The 15,507-nt window shown below is 41.0% G+C and overlaps 1 protein-coding gene across 1 annotated transcript in view; it reads left to right on the top strand.

Annotated features, from left to right (window-relative positions):
- The window catches only part of PID1 (phosphotyrosine interaction domain containing 1), a 74,759-nt gene that overhangs the window by 14,464 nt on the left and 44,788 nt on the right, over positions 1 to 15,507 (top strand). Inside the window, exon 2 of the mRNA XM_014951740.1 lies at positions 5,996 to 6,142. Within this exon, the coding sequence (XP_014807226.1) occupies positions 6,008 to 6,142 (135 nt within the window). The 5' untranslated portion in view covers positions 5,996 to 6,007. The remainder of the gene's footprint in view (positions 1 to 5,995; positions 6,143 to 15,507) is intronic.

Raw genomic sequence — 15,507 nt, forward strand, 5'->3', positions numbered from 1 at the left:
GTGGTGAAGGTCTTTTTGTTCATTTGTGGCACAATGTTTCCCAGATACTTTGTGCCCAAGGTCCTTGGGGGTGCCATGCCCTTGGTGTCGGCATACCGTGTTGTGCTGCAGGCCTGCCAAAGCTCCTCTACCTCCAAAATGTGTTACAGGGTACCTGCAGGCAAGTCTGTCATCCCCTTGTGCCCCTTGCCATTTCTTTGCAATCAAGAGACATACATTCAGACAGAGTTACCTGCTTTTTCACCTAAGTAACATCTGTTACCTGAAAGAGATTGAATGGATTTAATTTGATAGGCTGGCAAAATAGAGCTTTCGACATGCTAGTTGAGATAGGCTTTTAATAACCAGATTTCTGGAGTTGGATTGGTTTCAAGAAGATTACTCGAGCTGGATCGGCTTGAGTATGAAGAGTTGTGACATGATCTTGCATTTGTGCATGCCAGTCAGTTTTGTGTTACAGAGCAGGCTGCTGATGGGATGATTTCTGACTTTGATAAGTGCTTCCATCCCTTCTGTAGTAGGTTTTATTGCAGTGTTCAGTGCAATGTTTATATGAACTGCTAGTAAAGGATAAATAAATAGAGCATGGTAAAGTTTAATATGGGGAAGGGGAAAGTATTTAAACTGTGTTAGTAATATTTGTTTAACAAGAAATGGATCAGATGTGACTTTTATCTGTACTGGGTGGCATTTGCTTTAAACAGAACAAAGACTTGAAATGGAACAGTTTTTGTATGAGCGGTATCAGAATTCTTTTCTTGTTGAAAGGCCAGAGGCTTGGTGTAGAGTGGTCCTTAGATCACAGCTGTGCTCATGTCACTGGTGGTGTAACCATAGTGCTGAAGGACTACTGTGTTGTCATCCCCTGTGACCATGAGTAAGAGAGTGGAGACTGAGTACAGTGATAGTCAAATTCCACTGGGAGTAGGGGAAAAGGCACATTTGCACTTTCAAAAATTCTCTTGTCATTTGTTGCACTTGGTTGTGTCTTTCCCCTCCTAGGCTGCTGTGTCTTGCTGTGGGATGCTGTTGAAAAATTATGATTTCATTCCAGAACTAAATAGATCTGAAAGGCAGAGGAAGTGCTTGAACTGAAGTAGTAAACTAGTTAGTTTTGAATTTTCCTGATCTTTCACTGATGCTCAAACATGGATTTCATGTGGAAATTCCTTTGTAGGTGCTTTAGCATGAGCTGCACAGAGGATGGCTTCTCATTCTGGAAAAACCTTCTTTCAGAAGCTTTGAACTTTTAGAATAACTCTTTTTCACAAATTAGCATCCTAACGTTTTGGGCTTTGCACTCAATGTGTGTCTTTGGCAAAATTTGGCCAAATACAGGTAATTTGGAAATGTGATGCCAGTTTCTGCAGTCATGTGTTGGTTCTAATTCTGATATTTAGAGATAATGAGTGCTGAGAGCTAAGGTGCTGAAGACTTTCTTATTTCCGTTCACTGTGGTGCAAACCAATTAGATTGTAAACCGTGTTCGTTCTGCTCATCCCCTATTGCTGGATTACAGGTTACAATGAGTTACAGTCCCCTCTTTCTTGACTTTTTTTTTTTAATATTCACATCCAATATATAATCCTTTCTTAGATTTATTGAATTTGAGTCTTTTTTTTATTTCCATCCTGAGAATGAAAAGATCCGCTAGCCCAGGCTTGACTGCTGGGTACTCAGTACTGTGAACAGCAGTGACTGTTTACTTAGGACCTGAAGATGAGGAGCTGTACAGAAGCACTAAGCATTACTATTATTACAAATTGTCAGTCCATACTTTTCTCCTCCAAGGCATGTTTAGTTGTGTAGAGCCACAGTTGTTCTCTCCAAGACGTTTGGCCTGAGTTGTGGAAGTCACTGTATTTTTGCTGACAAATTAAACCAAAACAATGTCAATTTTTAGTTTTAACAGCAACAGAAATTGTGCTTGGACTAAATCCGTAGCACCTAAAATGTGCAAATTGAATGTTGTGAAATAGTTATTCTAGAGCTAATGTGTGACTGTTGAGCTGATAACAAAGTATATGTTGAAAGCAATTTAGAAGTTCTTGATTCTTACGTTCAGTTAGCCTGTAGCGAAAAGGGTTAGTGATGACAGGGTTTTCATTGAAATAGGGAGCACTTTGACAGTTACCAAGAGGGAAAGTATGTATTGTACCTCTGTAGTGACAGTCTTGGCCTGCTAAGGGTTTGGGCTACCAGTTATGTACCCTTCAGCTTTCTTCTACAGGGGGAAAGGATGCTGTCAAGACTGGTAAACTAAGCAGAAGAAAAGGGTGGAACTTGAATCCTTGAATAAGCGAAACTATGGTTTTGTATTAAGATAATTTTCTGATGTTATTAGAGGCTTTACTTAAATTTTATTTTGAATAGTTTCATATTCAGCAAGTAGGAAAATGCAGTGTTAATTACAGCTCTGACCCTTTGGTAATTGAGCTATTTTGTTTGCTTAAGGAATTTTAAAACTTGCTGCCAATTTCTTACTGTTATGTTGCTCCTTGCATTTCTTTCAAACGTAAAGTCTGTATCAGTATCACCATCTAAATGGATCAAGGATGAATGATGTGCAGTTTTGAGCTGTTACATTCATGCCAGTTAAGAATCTCTTCTTTTGATGATTTTAAGTATAAGAACTACCAAACGAACCTAGTGGTTTTGGCACATGAAATGTGAATGGTATAATGTTCCCTGAACCTTTATTCAGTGAATTGCCAAAGTCATGCTTTTCAAGAACTTTGTGAACTTAAAGCACTTTAAAGAAATATTCTGGGTTCACAGCAGTGGAGATCCAATGCCTCTTCTCAAAAAATACATTGGCTACTGTTATAGGTCAGCCTTTGCCAGCAGTTTCCGCAGGAGATGCCAGTTTGGAGTGGAAACTAAGAAATGGGTTCAGCAAAGCACTTTATCCTGTTCTTGGCTTAAAGCACATGAATAATCCCATTGACTACCCACGTGTGCTTTACTGGGACTGCTCACACAGTGAAAGTTAGGCATGTGTTTAAATAACTTGCTTATTTGGGGGCTCACTGCGTGATGTCTCCTGGCAGAGACTTAATTTTCTTATGGCAGCCATCATATGACCTGTGTGCAGGGAACGCAGCGTTGTCTGCGTTACCCACGCAGTCCAAAGAAAAAGGCTATTTCTGTGTCCACCCCCAATTCGTCCTGCACTTCTCTGGCAACTAATTATCTGTTTGCTGCCAATTGTGCTCTAGTGTTTTTGGCACCCAACCACTCCAACTTGCTGCTCGTACGAGTATTGAATTGCCTTTGTAAGGCAGAGGGTAGTCCTGTCCTTGTTTAAGACTGTGTATATGTGGTTGTTAAAACATGGGGAAAAAAGGTACATCGTTGTCATAGCTTTCCTCATTTTGGTCAAATTTTGCTCTCTGTGTCAGTAGTTCCACTGAAGGTGATAGAGATGCGAGCAGAGGAGAACAACCATTTTGAATATTGCTCAATACTCAGAGGGACTAAATAGAGTTTTGTCATCTATTGAGTATCTAATGGAAGCACTGTTCTTTATTTGAGAACCTCTGTAAATAAATGATCTGTGGAAATGGAGCTCTTTCAGCACACAGGGAGGGAGAAGAAAAATGCTGGGATGGGGTCATCTTCAACCTGGTGTTTCACAACCATTATCTCTGGTTTAATCCAAAATTAGTCCACCAGCAAAATAGTACAACTTCATGTTAATATATATATAGGTAAGTTTTCCACCTCTGCCTTCCTTTCCCATCCCCTGCACACACAAGGCAGCAGATGACCTTGGAGGCAGCATTTCCCCATGCGTGAAAAGGGGCTGGTCACAGGCAGGGAATTTCCACGACCTGCATATCCTCTCCCTTATGCATATTTTCCCCTCCAACCTCAGCTGTTAGTTAGCAGATCTAGAGCTTATATATAAAAGCGACGCAAGCTAAGAGAGTTACAGTTGCAGTAGACAGCAATTAGTGGGACCAGCAAGCCCAGCACTGTGGTTGGTAACCAACAGTGCTCCTTTAAACTCAGGATTTCAAACTTTGAGCTTGCTTTACACTCATCATGCCTGGTTATCTGCTGTTTTGCCTTTGCTAACAACTTCACCAGAGAAGCCTAGGAAACTCCAAACAAAAAGCTGTTAATCCCAACTGAAAGGTAAAGTGAAATAGATTTTCTCAGTGAGTTTAGTAATCCTGGCTGGCAAAGAGCTCTGTTGTCTTCTGAAACATGTATCAAGGAATACTCTTTAATGTACAGTCATCTTAAATGGAGTACTCTGTTTTGCTGGAGCTGTGTTTGGAAGAGTGAATGGGATAATGTGTAACATGAGCAAGATGAAAAATAATATGAGTAGATTTCTTTGCTGGGATGGAAACTTGAATGCTTGCACAAACAGCATGGACACCCTAAAGTATTGCTGTAACAGGCTGTAACTTCACGCATGAGGTAGGAAAACAAGTACTATTTTCACAGACTGTTAGTGTTTATGCCTTGAATATGCTTATGAGAGTGTTTAAGGTGCTGTAGATCCAGTATCATAACAATTATTGGACCTAAACACTGATGAGCTAAGGATTAAGCTATTTAAGAAGTGTATTAATGGGCTTTTAGTTAGCTAATGATAAAGTATTTATGAATTAAGTAGGAATTTTATTTCCAAGAAGTTCTCATGCATTTTCAATGAAATACTTGAATCCACAAAAATCCATATGAAAACAGCATAATATCTATATAGTTGATTCATGCTGTGTGTATAAATAACAGGTTTAATAGGCACTTTCCTCACCTAAAGCACAGGACTGAAAAGCAAGGACCTGAGTTGATTTTCTAGCTCTGATGGAGACTTCTTGTACAGTTCTGGGAAATCACTTAGCATCTATCTTTCTGCAAGCCAGATCCCGTAATGTTTGTCTGCCTTGCAGAAGTGAAGGGGAGGCAGAAGAAAGGGGTGACTGCAAAACAAGTTAAGAATCTGCCATCAAAAGGCAGAACAAATGGTTTGGTTTTGATAAAAGTAATCTGGAGTCATTGCACATGCATCTAATAAGTGCTGATTTATAAGGATCAAGTTATGAAGCTTTATTAAATGCGCATTTCTTTAGACAGTGCTGCAGTATTTTACTAGCTGAGAATACTGTATTGATTTGTTTCATATCTGCATATTTTCCCCCTTAGATACATAGTAGCAAGCAAAAATGTTCAGCTTCTCAAATGAAGGTCAGTTCAAAGAAACATGCAAGTGTTGAAAACTGTCTCTGACTCTCCTGATTCCAAAAAATTGATGTGGAAATCTTTCAAGGGTTGGCTTTCTTAGCTCTAAGCAATTGCTGAGAAATTTTTCATTCAGCAACATTACTGTCTACTTAGATAGTTCTTCGCCTAAGCCTGGGGAGTTATTTCTTGTCCTTTACAGCAAGTGACAAGTTTTGAATGACATCTATTGGTTAGTACCAGCAGTGGCATTTACATTAGAGACTAGAGGAACTATTGCTTACAAAGGAAGAGAATTTAAAATTCATATGCTAAGGACAAACCGATGAGGCATTCAGTTCCTACTGAGCTTTTTAACACCTGAACTTTTTAACACCTACAAAGGCAAACGGCATGAGATTTAAGTACAGAGGAAAGAAAACGAGAATGGATGAATCCATAGTTCTTTCAATGGTCTTTGATCCCCTGTTCTTTCCTTCATATTGTCATTAATCTATTAATAGTTTTATAATACGCCTGGGAGTGATTAGAAGTTGAATTTAGATCCTTTTTGGGACATACATGGATTCTAATGTATCCTCTCATTCTGTGTGTGTATATCTTTTTTTAATTAAAAACAGTCTCCACATTGCTAATAGTAATAACGGATATTCAGTTTTAAGTTGTAGAACTTGTTAACTGTCCCCATGGAAACTTCCAAGGCACTGAACAGCAAGTGAAAAATGCAGACACGTCCAACTATTAACTCTCACTTTTCTGCTTTACAACTGGAGATAATTGCTTTTCTTTCTCTGTTTAGCACTTTCAGACCATGTTAAAGACTAAGTTGAATGTCCTAACTCTTCGGAAAGAACCTCTCCCGACAGTGATCTTCCACGAACCAGAAGCCATTGAGCTGTGCACCACAACTCCCCTCATGAAGACCCGGACTCACACTGGATGCAAGGTACTTGAGAGTATAAACTTAAGGAATGAGACTCTTGTGGATGTGTTCCATGTGTGTGAGGATTCTAAAGAGGCCAAAGTAACCAGCATGGTTACTGTTGTTGTTCTGGAAACCCTGGTAACTGCTACTATTACTATAAAATTTGTAAATCAAAAAAGGCACTGAACCTTTCTGACAGAAATTCTGGGCTTCAGTAAAAAAGGGTTTGGCTGCATGACTCAATACATGGCTCAATACTGGTCATAGAGAATTTCTAGCAACCTGCAATGAACATCACTCATAAACGCCATCACTGTTTCTCTAAATGCTGGTGCTGAGATTGGAGATGAAGGGCCAAATGCCGTGTATTTGCATTTATCAATCTGTACTAACAGAGGTATATACCTACTGAAACAGGCTTGCAGCTTAAAACTTGAGGTTATTATTTTAAAAAAAAAAAAAAGAGGAGGAGGAGGGGAGAGCAGAGAGGAGACTGCTAGATCTTCCTTTGCCTAAGCAACAAGAGGAATTTGCCCAGTTTCATCCAAGCACAGCTTCTGAAAAAGCTCTTCTTCAAAGTTTGATGGCTTAAGAGCTTCGAGTGTGTTCTGTGGTGAGAAACCATATAAAAATAGCAAACAAATCTGCTCTGTTTGCATCTTCTGTTGGAGCCGTTTTCCTTGGTTGCAGAGCTTGCCTTGCCTTTGCAGAGCCATGAGCAGCCTGGTAGAATCAGCTGGGGACCAGTCTGGCTGTGCTGCCAGTCAGGACTTGGTGGCCAAATCCCCTTTCCCCACCTGGGCTGTCAATTGTCAGGAGTATTCACCTGCCCTTGAGGGTGTTGGTGAAAATGGAGAGAACTGTACTTCAGCCTCTGCTGCTCTGTAAATTGTCAGCTCTTGGAGAGCTGTTGCCTGATGCTACATGTACTGGATAGGGTTCAAATTGCAATTAAATGTCTTAACCCCATCCTGTGCCAGTATGCACAGACACACATGTGCACACACACTCTTCCTTGTTGGAGAATCTGATGTGAGTGAGATGTGGTTGGAATAAATTGCTTCCTGGTGTGTTCCCTGCTTCTAAATTGCTTCCTGGTGTGTTCCCTGCTTCTCTTGGCATATTATGCTGATGTCATGGGCTGTGGGCTTGCTATGAAGGGCTTTGCTTGGACACCTCCAGGACTGGCACTTCCTCAGCAAAGTTTCTTCTTGGGAACTATAATTTTTGTTTGACTTCTTGGCTGTTACAATAGTCAAGCAACAAGACCGCAGCTGGGTGTTGAAGCAGTGCTGCCCTGTGCTGATGAGGAGGAATGCAGGGCAAGTGACCCTAATATGTTTTGTATGGTAGCTTGTAGCATCTGCTCTTCCGCGGTGGTGTCTTTTGTCCTTTATGTTGACATCTAATGAATTTTTAGAGAATATTAGCTATCATAAAAATGGTCCACAAAGTATATGGCTTTCACCCCTAGTGAGAGAGAGTTCAGACGTAATAACGCTTTCTGAAATCGGTTTATCTCTGTGAATGTGTGCAGAATTTAAATGAACCTTTTCACTTAACCTACAGTCCTTCAGCTGTAAAAGATGGATTGCAGAGAGATGTTTACCCCCTCAGTGAAGAGGATCTCATTCTATATTTAGAGATCTCTTTTACTTATTCATTTATTTTTCCTGCAATGTAACATAGTAGTGGTGACTAGGGAATATCTGCTGCCACAATGCTCCCCTTTTCCTGCTTGCACTGTTTATCCTTCTCCCCTTCCCCCTGTAGCTTGTTCACCTCCTGCCAGTGCTGGAATCTTACAGTGGTGGTGTTTTTGGGGTGGTGGCCATCCGTCAGCAATTGTGATTTTCAGTACCCACCTTGGGAACATGATTCCACATATATGTTGTTCCTATGGCTAAGAAATCCTCTCCAGTCATACCTGAAAGGCTCTAACTTTACCTAGTCTCTCTAGTAACAATCTCTTTCTATTTCTTCTGCATTTTTTTCTGACTAAATGTATTCTTCTCTTATAGGGTTTTTATCCTCCAGTTGTTTATGGTAATTAGCCTTCCTCTCCTCTTTCCCCTCTGATTATTGGTTCCTTGCTGAGTGAGATGATAATACTGTTGCCATAACAAAGTCAGTATGTTATAATACGAGTTTTCACTCTGTGTGGTCTGATCTATCACTGTTGTTGCAGATGCAAAGGGGCAGATGCTGTGGTGTCACTGGTACCACTGAGCCTCTCTGGTTCTGAGACATGGGCTTTTCAGGCAAGAGCACAGCATCTAGTTTTTACTTTCTTTCATGAGTCACACTCTTTTGATCCTTAATCGTTTTATTCCTCTTGACTGAAATCCCTCCAATTTTTCTATGTAATCCCATTAATGAGATAGCATCATTCTTCTGACAGAGACTCCAGACATCTAATTTTATTGCACAGTTTTAACATAAGCCTCAGCTGGCACCATCGTGTTATGGGAACTTGACACATGCAATTGCTTTGCTGTTCAGAGATCTGGGCATTGGTTTTCTCATGCGATTGCTCTTTTCCTTGTCCTTTCCTCACAAGACGGGCTTCTCTTTTCTCTTTCATTTAGCATTAGCTGCTGAATCCTGAAGAAACAAAACTCTTGCTGAGATCCAATTTCATTCTGTAATTGAATAGGATGGTTTTAAGAATAGCAGAGAAATGTCTTGAAGTAATCTATAGAGACCCCCACAAAAATCTGGAAAGTTAAATAATTGAACAAATTCAGAGAGCTTCTCTTTCTCACCAAATTCTAGACCTGATGCAACTTTGTTGGCCTTATGTTTCCCAAAATATATTTTTTACTTACAGCAAAAGGCTTAAGACTGGTTCCTCCTGTTACTGCGTGTCCACACCTGCCTGCTTGGGCTGGCTCTGCTGTCACTGCACTCACCCTTCACGACTCGTGAGCATGATTTCACCAAGCAGGAGAAATAGATGGGATTTGCGTTGATTTGCAGCACAGAGCTTTAGCTGTGCATGTTTTGGAGTTTGTGCTGCTGGTTGGTCACTGAAGCAGAAGTTGACTCAGAGGCTGTAGTTTCCAAGGGGCTCCTCCTTGCCTTCCTTCTTGCCCCCCTTCTCCTCCTTTCCCCACCAGTCTTGTTTGCAAATGGGGAGGAACAGCCACTGTCACAGCCCCACTCAGCAGGCAGCCTAAAACAGAGCAGGATTTCTGGGTACAATAAAGCACTTGGACTCTTGTTTTTTCCTGAGGGTTTGTTTGCTTTTGTTTGAGCGATGGTGTACGTTAGGTAAGAGGCAGGTCCCTGGCCCCAGAGGAACCACAGCTTCTCATCCTCCTCCAGCTGAGACTGCTGGGGCAAGGCAGTGGGATACAGTGCCCAGAGGGCTGTAGAGAGCTGTAGAGAGCTGACATCTCTCTGGCAGCTGTGGTTGAGCACCCATGTGCGTCTTGCCTCTTCCCTGAAACAGACGAAATGTTTGTGAATGCTGGAGCACCAAGTGTTATGGTCGGTAGCTGCTCTGAAGAATGAAAAAGCCTATCTGGTTTATTGTATACCTCTAAATGGCAAGTCTCAGCTTAAGATAAACCACCCTGTGCTGGGGAAGGACAAACAAAGAGTGAGAATAAGTCTTTAGTTCTTCCTAGCTGGACCACAATTTCAATCACAGGTTCCTAATTTGCTCTTATTTAAATAGAACATGTTTCTGTATACAGGCATGAGTGTGATTTAGATTTGTGTATATAAAAAAGTGTCCATCCTTGTTCAGATCCTAAGGATTTGATTAGACCGTGGCTGTCCCACTTGTAGGCCTTTCATGTCAAATGTGCACTCTTGTGTTTCAGCTGGAAACCTCTTCTTCCCCTATCACAGCACTAACTGCCACCAGATGGAAACTGAAAATCTGGAGTATCTCCAGAAAATAAGTTGCTCTCTGCTCAGAAATGTGTGCTTTCTATGTGCCTTTTAACAGATTTTGTTTAAGTTCTATGTGTTTTATTCTTCCTTAATGTTCTAATCTGCTTACACTGATTCTAATGTTTCTTGATTTCTGTCCCTTTGAGCTATGGTGGTGGCATGAAGGGAACTGCTTAAATTACTCTCTCTCTCTTCTGCTGTAGCTTTTCCAGGCACTGCTGCAGTAATGCAAAAGGACAGAGGTTAAAAATGCTGCCTGCGATTTTTGAAGTGGTGTCATAGGTTTAATTTTTTTTTTTTTTTTCTATTGGAAGGCTCTTCAAAGTGAACTCAGTGCTGAATAATTGGTAGCTCGTTCTTATCCACCTGGGTCAGGCGATATTATTCCTCCCTTTCCCAACAGTGGGCAAGCTTTTCTCAGCAGCCTGGGAAACTGCGATGAGAAGAGCATAAAGAGTGTGAATAATCGCATTCTTAAGACTACGCTTTTATTAAATGGGAAAATGTATATTAATGATATGGTGTTTGCGAGCGTGATACTTATTGCTTGCCTGTGTTATTGGATTGAGTTGATGACATTATTAATTCGGGTTTTGTAGAAGATATGATGTTGAAATTTCTGTAATGGTGTATCTTAGTTGAGGATTGATGAAAGTCTGGTTTTGCAATTTGTATAAATGGTGTTAGAGTGGTACAGACGTTTTAAAATCAAATCTTGCACATGTTGATAGAGATTTAAAAAATAGAAGTAATATAAATAAATGGAGCTTTCAGAATAACTAAATCGCTTCAGTCACAAGGCAAAAAGAAAATTGTTCCTGTACTAAGCTTGCTGCCGGGTGGTGATTACGGTGGGGTTTATTCGGGGCCTGTGTAGCAGAAAGGGGCCACGACTGGGCCTCCCTGGTGCAGCGTAGTGTTGGCAGGTACCCACCAAGCTCGAGACTGGGAGATGCCCGAAGTTGTTACACCTATTAACTGGACCTGAGGTACCTTCTGGGGCAGTGGGGTAGTGCTCGAGGGGCTCCAACCTGTGCAGTGCCAAGAGGCTGGCTCTGCATTCCTGCAGCCTGCCCTTTCACAGGGGCAACCTGTTGCCCTCTCCTGGGGCCGGCTGGCAGCTGCCAAGAGTTTTCATTTTCACTTTCACCTCTCTGTCTTTGTCCCATTTTTCTTCTTTTCCCAAAAGTAACTTGCATCACTGGGGACAATGCATGCCATCAACAGTGGGCCCTACTAATAAATCTCTGTGCACTTGAAATTCTCTCAACGTGCTTTGAGCAACAGAATTTGCACCAGTGTAGCAGACACTGGAAGTTAGTTTGCGAGGGAAAAAGTCATAATAAGTTTATAGGATGAAGAGCGAGTAATATTGATCATGATCTGATTATGATTCATAGAAATAAAAAGTTTCTCATTGGGATGCTTATTAAATAAATAAAACTCAGTCTTAAAATTGCCCTGCTAGGCCTGATTCTAATTCCTTGTGTAAGACACTCATTTAGGAATAATGTCTACTCAGATATTACTGCCTATTTTTGGTTTTCTTGCCTTGTTAATTTTGATTGCAAAGCCCTTGCAGCAGGACTGTCTCTTACCACATGCTTGCAAAATACCCCATTTCTGCTTGTCCCTGTTGTGTTGCTGCTTATATTGGTCGTTGCACTTCTGAAACTTGGACTGTCTAAAACTTAGACTGCTGTTCATTACACTTCCCTAAGCTGTTTTGCCCCGCATTTCTGCCCTATGCGACCTCTGTCACTTGTATCCCATTCTAATCAGCTCAGCCATGGTGATGGCAAAATACATTATTGCTTTAGCTTTCAGGAGACAGTGTTCTCCCCATCTCCTGGGCCTGGTGGCCCCTCAACGTTCAGAAAATGCCTAAAATGATGAACCATCCTCGGCTTCATGCAGCCCGCACAGCATGGTTTTAGTAGTGGCAACCCTAGCCTTGTACCTCTTCCCCTTCATTGCTCCCAAAACCCCCAATTTTTGCTGTGGCCAGCTGAAGAGTAGGTGAATGTCCCCTCTCTGCCTCCCTGTTACTATGTGTGGGCTGGTTTTATGTGTCTTGGTATTGAATCAGTCAACATTTATGCAAAGAGGACTTTGTCTCTCATTTTAATACCTAGAAACAAAGGTCCTTTTTCATGTTTCTACTGTCCTGTTGACTTAAAAGGGCTGAAAATGTGCCCTAAGACTTTCGGAGATGGGAAAATCCAGATGACATAAATGGGTTGTTAACAATCTAGCATTTCCATAGATAATTTAAAAACCCTACTCCTCTTGGACATTTATTGCTACTTCGGTTACTGAAACTGTAGATGGTTGGAAGCTGCACATATTCTTAAAACCACTTAACTTTATCCTTATAAAGCTTAATAAAAATGTTGTCTTCACAGCTATAGCGTGGTCAGGAATGGTTGTTTTGAGTAGAGGATTATCCAGCTGTAAATACAAGACCAGCTAGCTGCCTGGTCTTCATTACTATTTTGTGAGCCTGTAATATTAAGATGGCCATTAACTTTAATAAAGAAACAAATTAAACAAGTGAGACAAGCTAAACTGTACCATCGCTCCCCAGCCTACTGTTCCCCACCATTTTTAATGTGAATGTGAAGCACAGAGCTTATTTTCCTCTTGCTTCATTAAAGGTTTTCTGTTGTTATCTTTAAGCGTTACATATTTTGTACTGTGAATTGAGAGGTTGTTTTTCTGCTTCTTTCTCTCCTCATGAAATGAACGAAAAGGACACGTGTGAAGTCTTGTGTGGGGCACAACTTAATAGCTTCAGTATAGTTAGATATAGTGCTCATTGGTGAGAGATGGAGGCTTAATGATGTGTTTTCCAGAAGTGAAGTGCAGCAAATAAACTAACGCCCTAACAAGCATGCTATGTGAAGATGAAGCATTTTGTTTACTTTTTCTTCATGTAGTGTTACAGAAATGGGAAAAACAAACAAACAAAAAACAACAGAAAAAGAAATGCTTAATACTGAAGTTAGGTAAGAGTAAACTGCTTGCAGAAGGCTTGCACGTGACTGTATCCCAGTCTGCTTTAGAGAGTTTGACTGAGTCTTATTCTAATATTTAAATTTGAGAGTTGCACGTTTTCATTTCTTTCTCAAGACATAACTGTAAAAGTCCTGTCCTGCACCTATGAAGTTAATGAGAGCTTTGCTGTGGGATCCATTGGGAGCATGGTGGGATGTTAGCCATGCAGGACAGCAGCTGCCTTCAGGCAGCAGACACTGCATGGTGTTTGGCACTGGCTGCTCCCAGCTTTCAGCCTCAGAGAGGATCTCTCTTGCATATGATTTCTTTTTTTTTATTACGTGCATGGAAAGCCCATTTATGTCAGTGAGGATTTATGCTTTAAATGTGTGCAGAGGAGCTAATAGAAATATGAAGGGCAGATGCAAGTGGAGAATGTTGTTAAAGCGTTGTAATGCTTCATTTCCTGAAGTCCAGGAGTCTTAGGTGGAGAATATAAATTGGCTAAAGCAATTGAATTAACTTTAAACTGAGCCAGCTTTAAATAGGACCTTCTGCAGTGTTCATTTTTGCTGTTGGATGTATTTTGGCATAATTTTATTTGCTTACTGGTAAAGTGGCATTGTAAGACTAATGTATTCTGAGAGCGGTGGAAGTTATGTCCTGTCAGATATGTTGGTGGTATATTTTTTTTTCTTAGCATTTGCACCGGTGACATTTTTCAAGCCATGGTTCAAGTAAAGGGCATCTTGTTATTCAGAAAGTTCTTGCATCCCATCTAAAAATGGTCATGTATTTCAGTCAGCTTCATGCTTCTGCTCTAACAACCTTTCTAGGAGAAAGTATATGGCTGTCTTCTACATACAGTGGAGTAACATTTAATATTAATTAAATTTGCCTATTTCTGTTTAGTTTTGGATTTTCATTAAGAATATCTGTCTCAAACCATTTTAAAGAGTTCCCTAAAAAGAATAAAACCGCCACCTTGGGAGGAGAGTGCTGGTGACAGGGAGGACAGGAGGGTTTCTAGGGGCGTTGGTGGGCAGCACAGGGCTTGAGCTGCCCTGGGTGCAGGGCCTTCACCCTGTAGTTCCCCTTGGATTTGCTTCAAGAAGGAGGGACCTCAAGGCTGACTATAATGCGAGGAAAACAGGGAGAGAGCTGGGTTTCATAAAGAGGTTTGGAATGAAAATAGTTGTGCCTGTGTGCACACTCCCAGGAAGACTAGAGGATTATGTATCCTCAGGCTGGGTAGGAGGCTTCTAATTATTGTGGACCTTGCAGACCATGCCCAGACCAGTCACCTGCGAAGAGAGGTCCCCCCCTGGTCCCAACAACTAGTGTGAAGGGGACTTCCTTAGCTGTCCCTGGGACTGAGGCCCAGGGTCCATAACTTTGTGTGTGGAGTCACTTGGTCCCGGCACTGCTTCATCTTGCATGAAGAAATTGGAGCAGAATAGTTGCACCAGGTAAGCCAGTCACTCAGATGTATGTGTGTTCAAGCCCATTTTCCTTGGCAGCATGCTGCAGAAAATATCCCTTAAACAACAAAAACCCCTTGAAAAATGCAAGGAAATAAAAAGTTAGAGCATCCATTAGCACATTGTGCTAATCCCTTGTATTGATTGCACAACCAGTGTGTACCTTACATTTCTTCATAGTGCCATAGTTCTGTCCCTGTAGTGGATGCGGTGAGTCCCAGCGAAGAAAATGGGTGACAATGCATGATATGGAGCCTGGGAAAAAAGAGTTTTTAAAATAAACAGAAGTCTCTTTGGCTGAAATCGAGCATTTCCTTTGGATTCAGAGCTTTGATGTTATTAGTTGCCTTTGGTTCAACAAAAACTTGAGTTGGAAGTCATCAGCCCTTAATTTTGTTAGCAAATAGTATTTATCAGCAGAAGTAATCTAAATCAAACCTTTTAATGTAAAATGAGGCACTAAACAGTTTATATTTCAATTAGTTATGGAAGAGACAGTGGTTGACATTGAAAGAACACTGTGTAAAATGCAAATATATAGGAATTAAAAACGTTCCCTGTGACTTGGTTGAGAATGAGCACCGGCCATTCCTGAATTTCACCCTTGCTTGTAAAAGCAACTGAGAAACTTGTGAGGTACCAAGGATGCCAAGCACTGTGTGCTTGTGAATGCTCAGTAGCTCTTTACTATGTATCATTTGTACCCAGAAAGATCCCCAAACACTTTCTAAAACAGCTCTGTTGTCCCCTGCTGTTCAGCTGCCGTGCTCAGCCAGCAGCCCTGTTTGTGGAGGTCAGATCAGCTCACCAAAGCTCGGGGGAAGGCTGTACTGCAGATCAAACATGCTAGGGGAAAACTAAAAAAATATGCTGAGAATTAAAATGCATACTTCTATTAAGTAGTAATGCATTGAAAAAAGGTACTAAAAAGCAATATATATTAATGAAATTCCTTTGAATAAAAATCCATGGAATACTTTTATATCTCAAAACCCAAATGTGGGG

The sequence above is a fragment of the Calidris pugnax genome, unplaced genomic scaffold (assembly GCF_001431845.1).
Source record: "Calidris pugnax isolate Ruff unplaced genomic scaffold, ASM143184v1 scaffold197, whole genome shotgun sequence".
Lineage (NCBI taxonomy): Eukaryota > Metazoa > Chordata > Aves > Charadriiformes > Scolopacidae > Calidris > Calidris pugnax.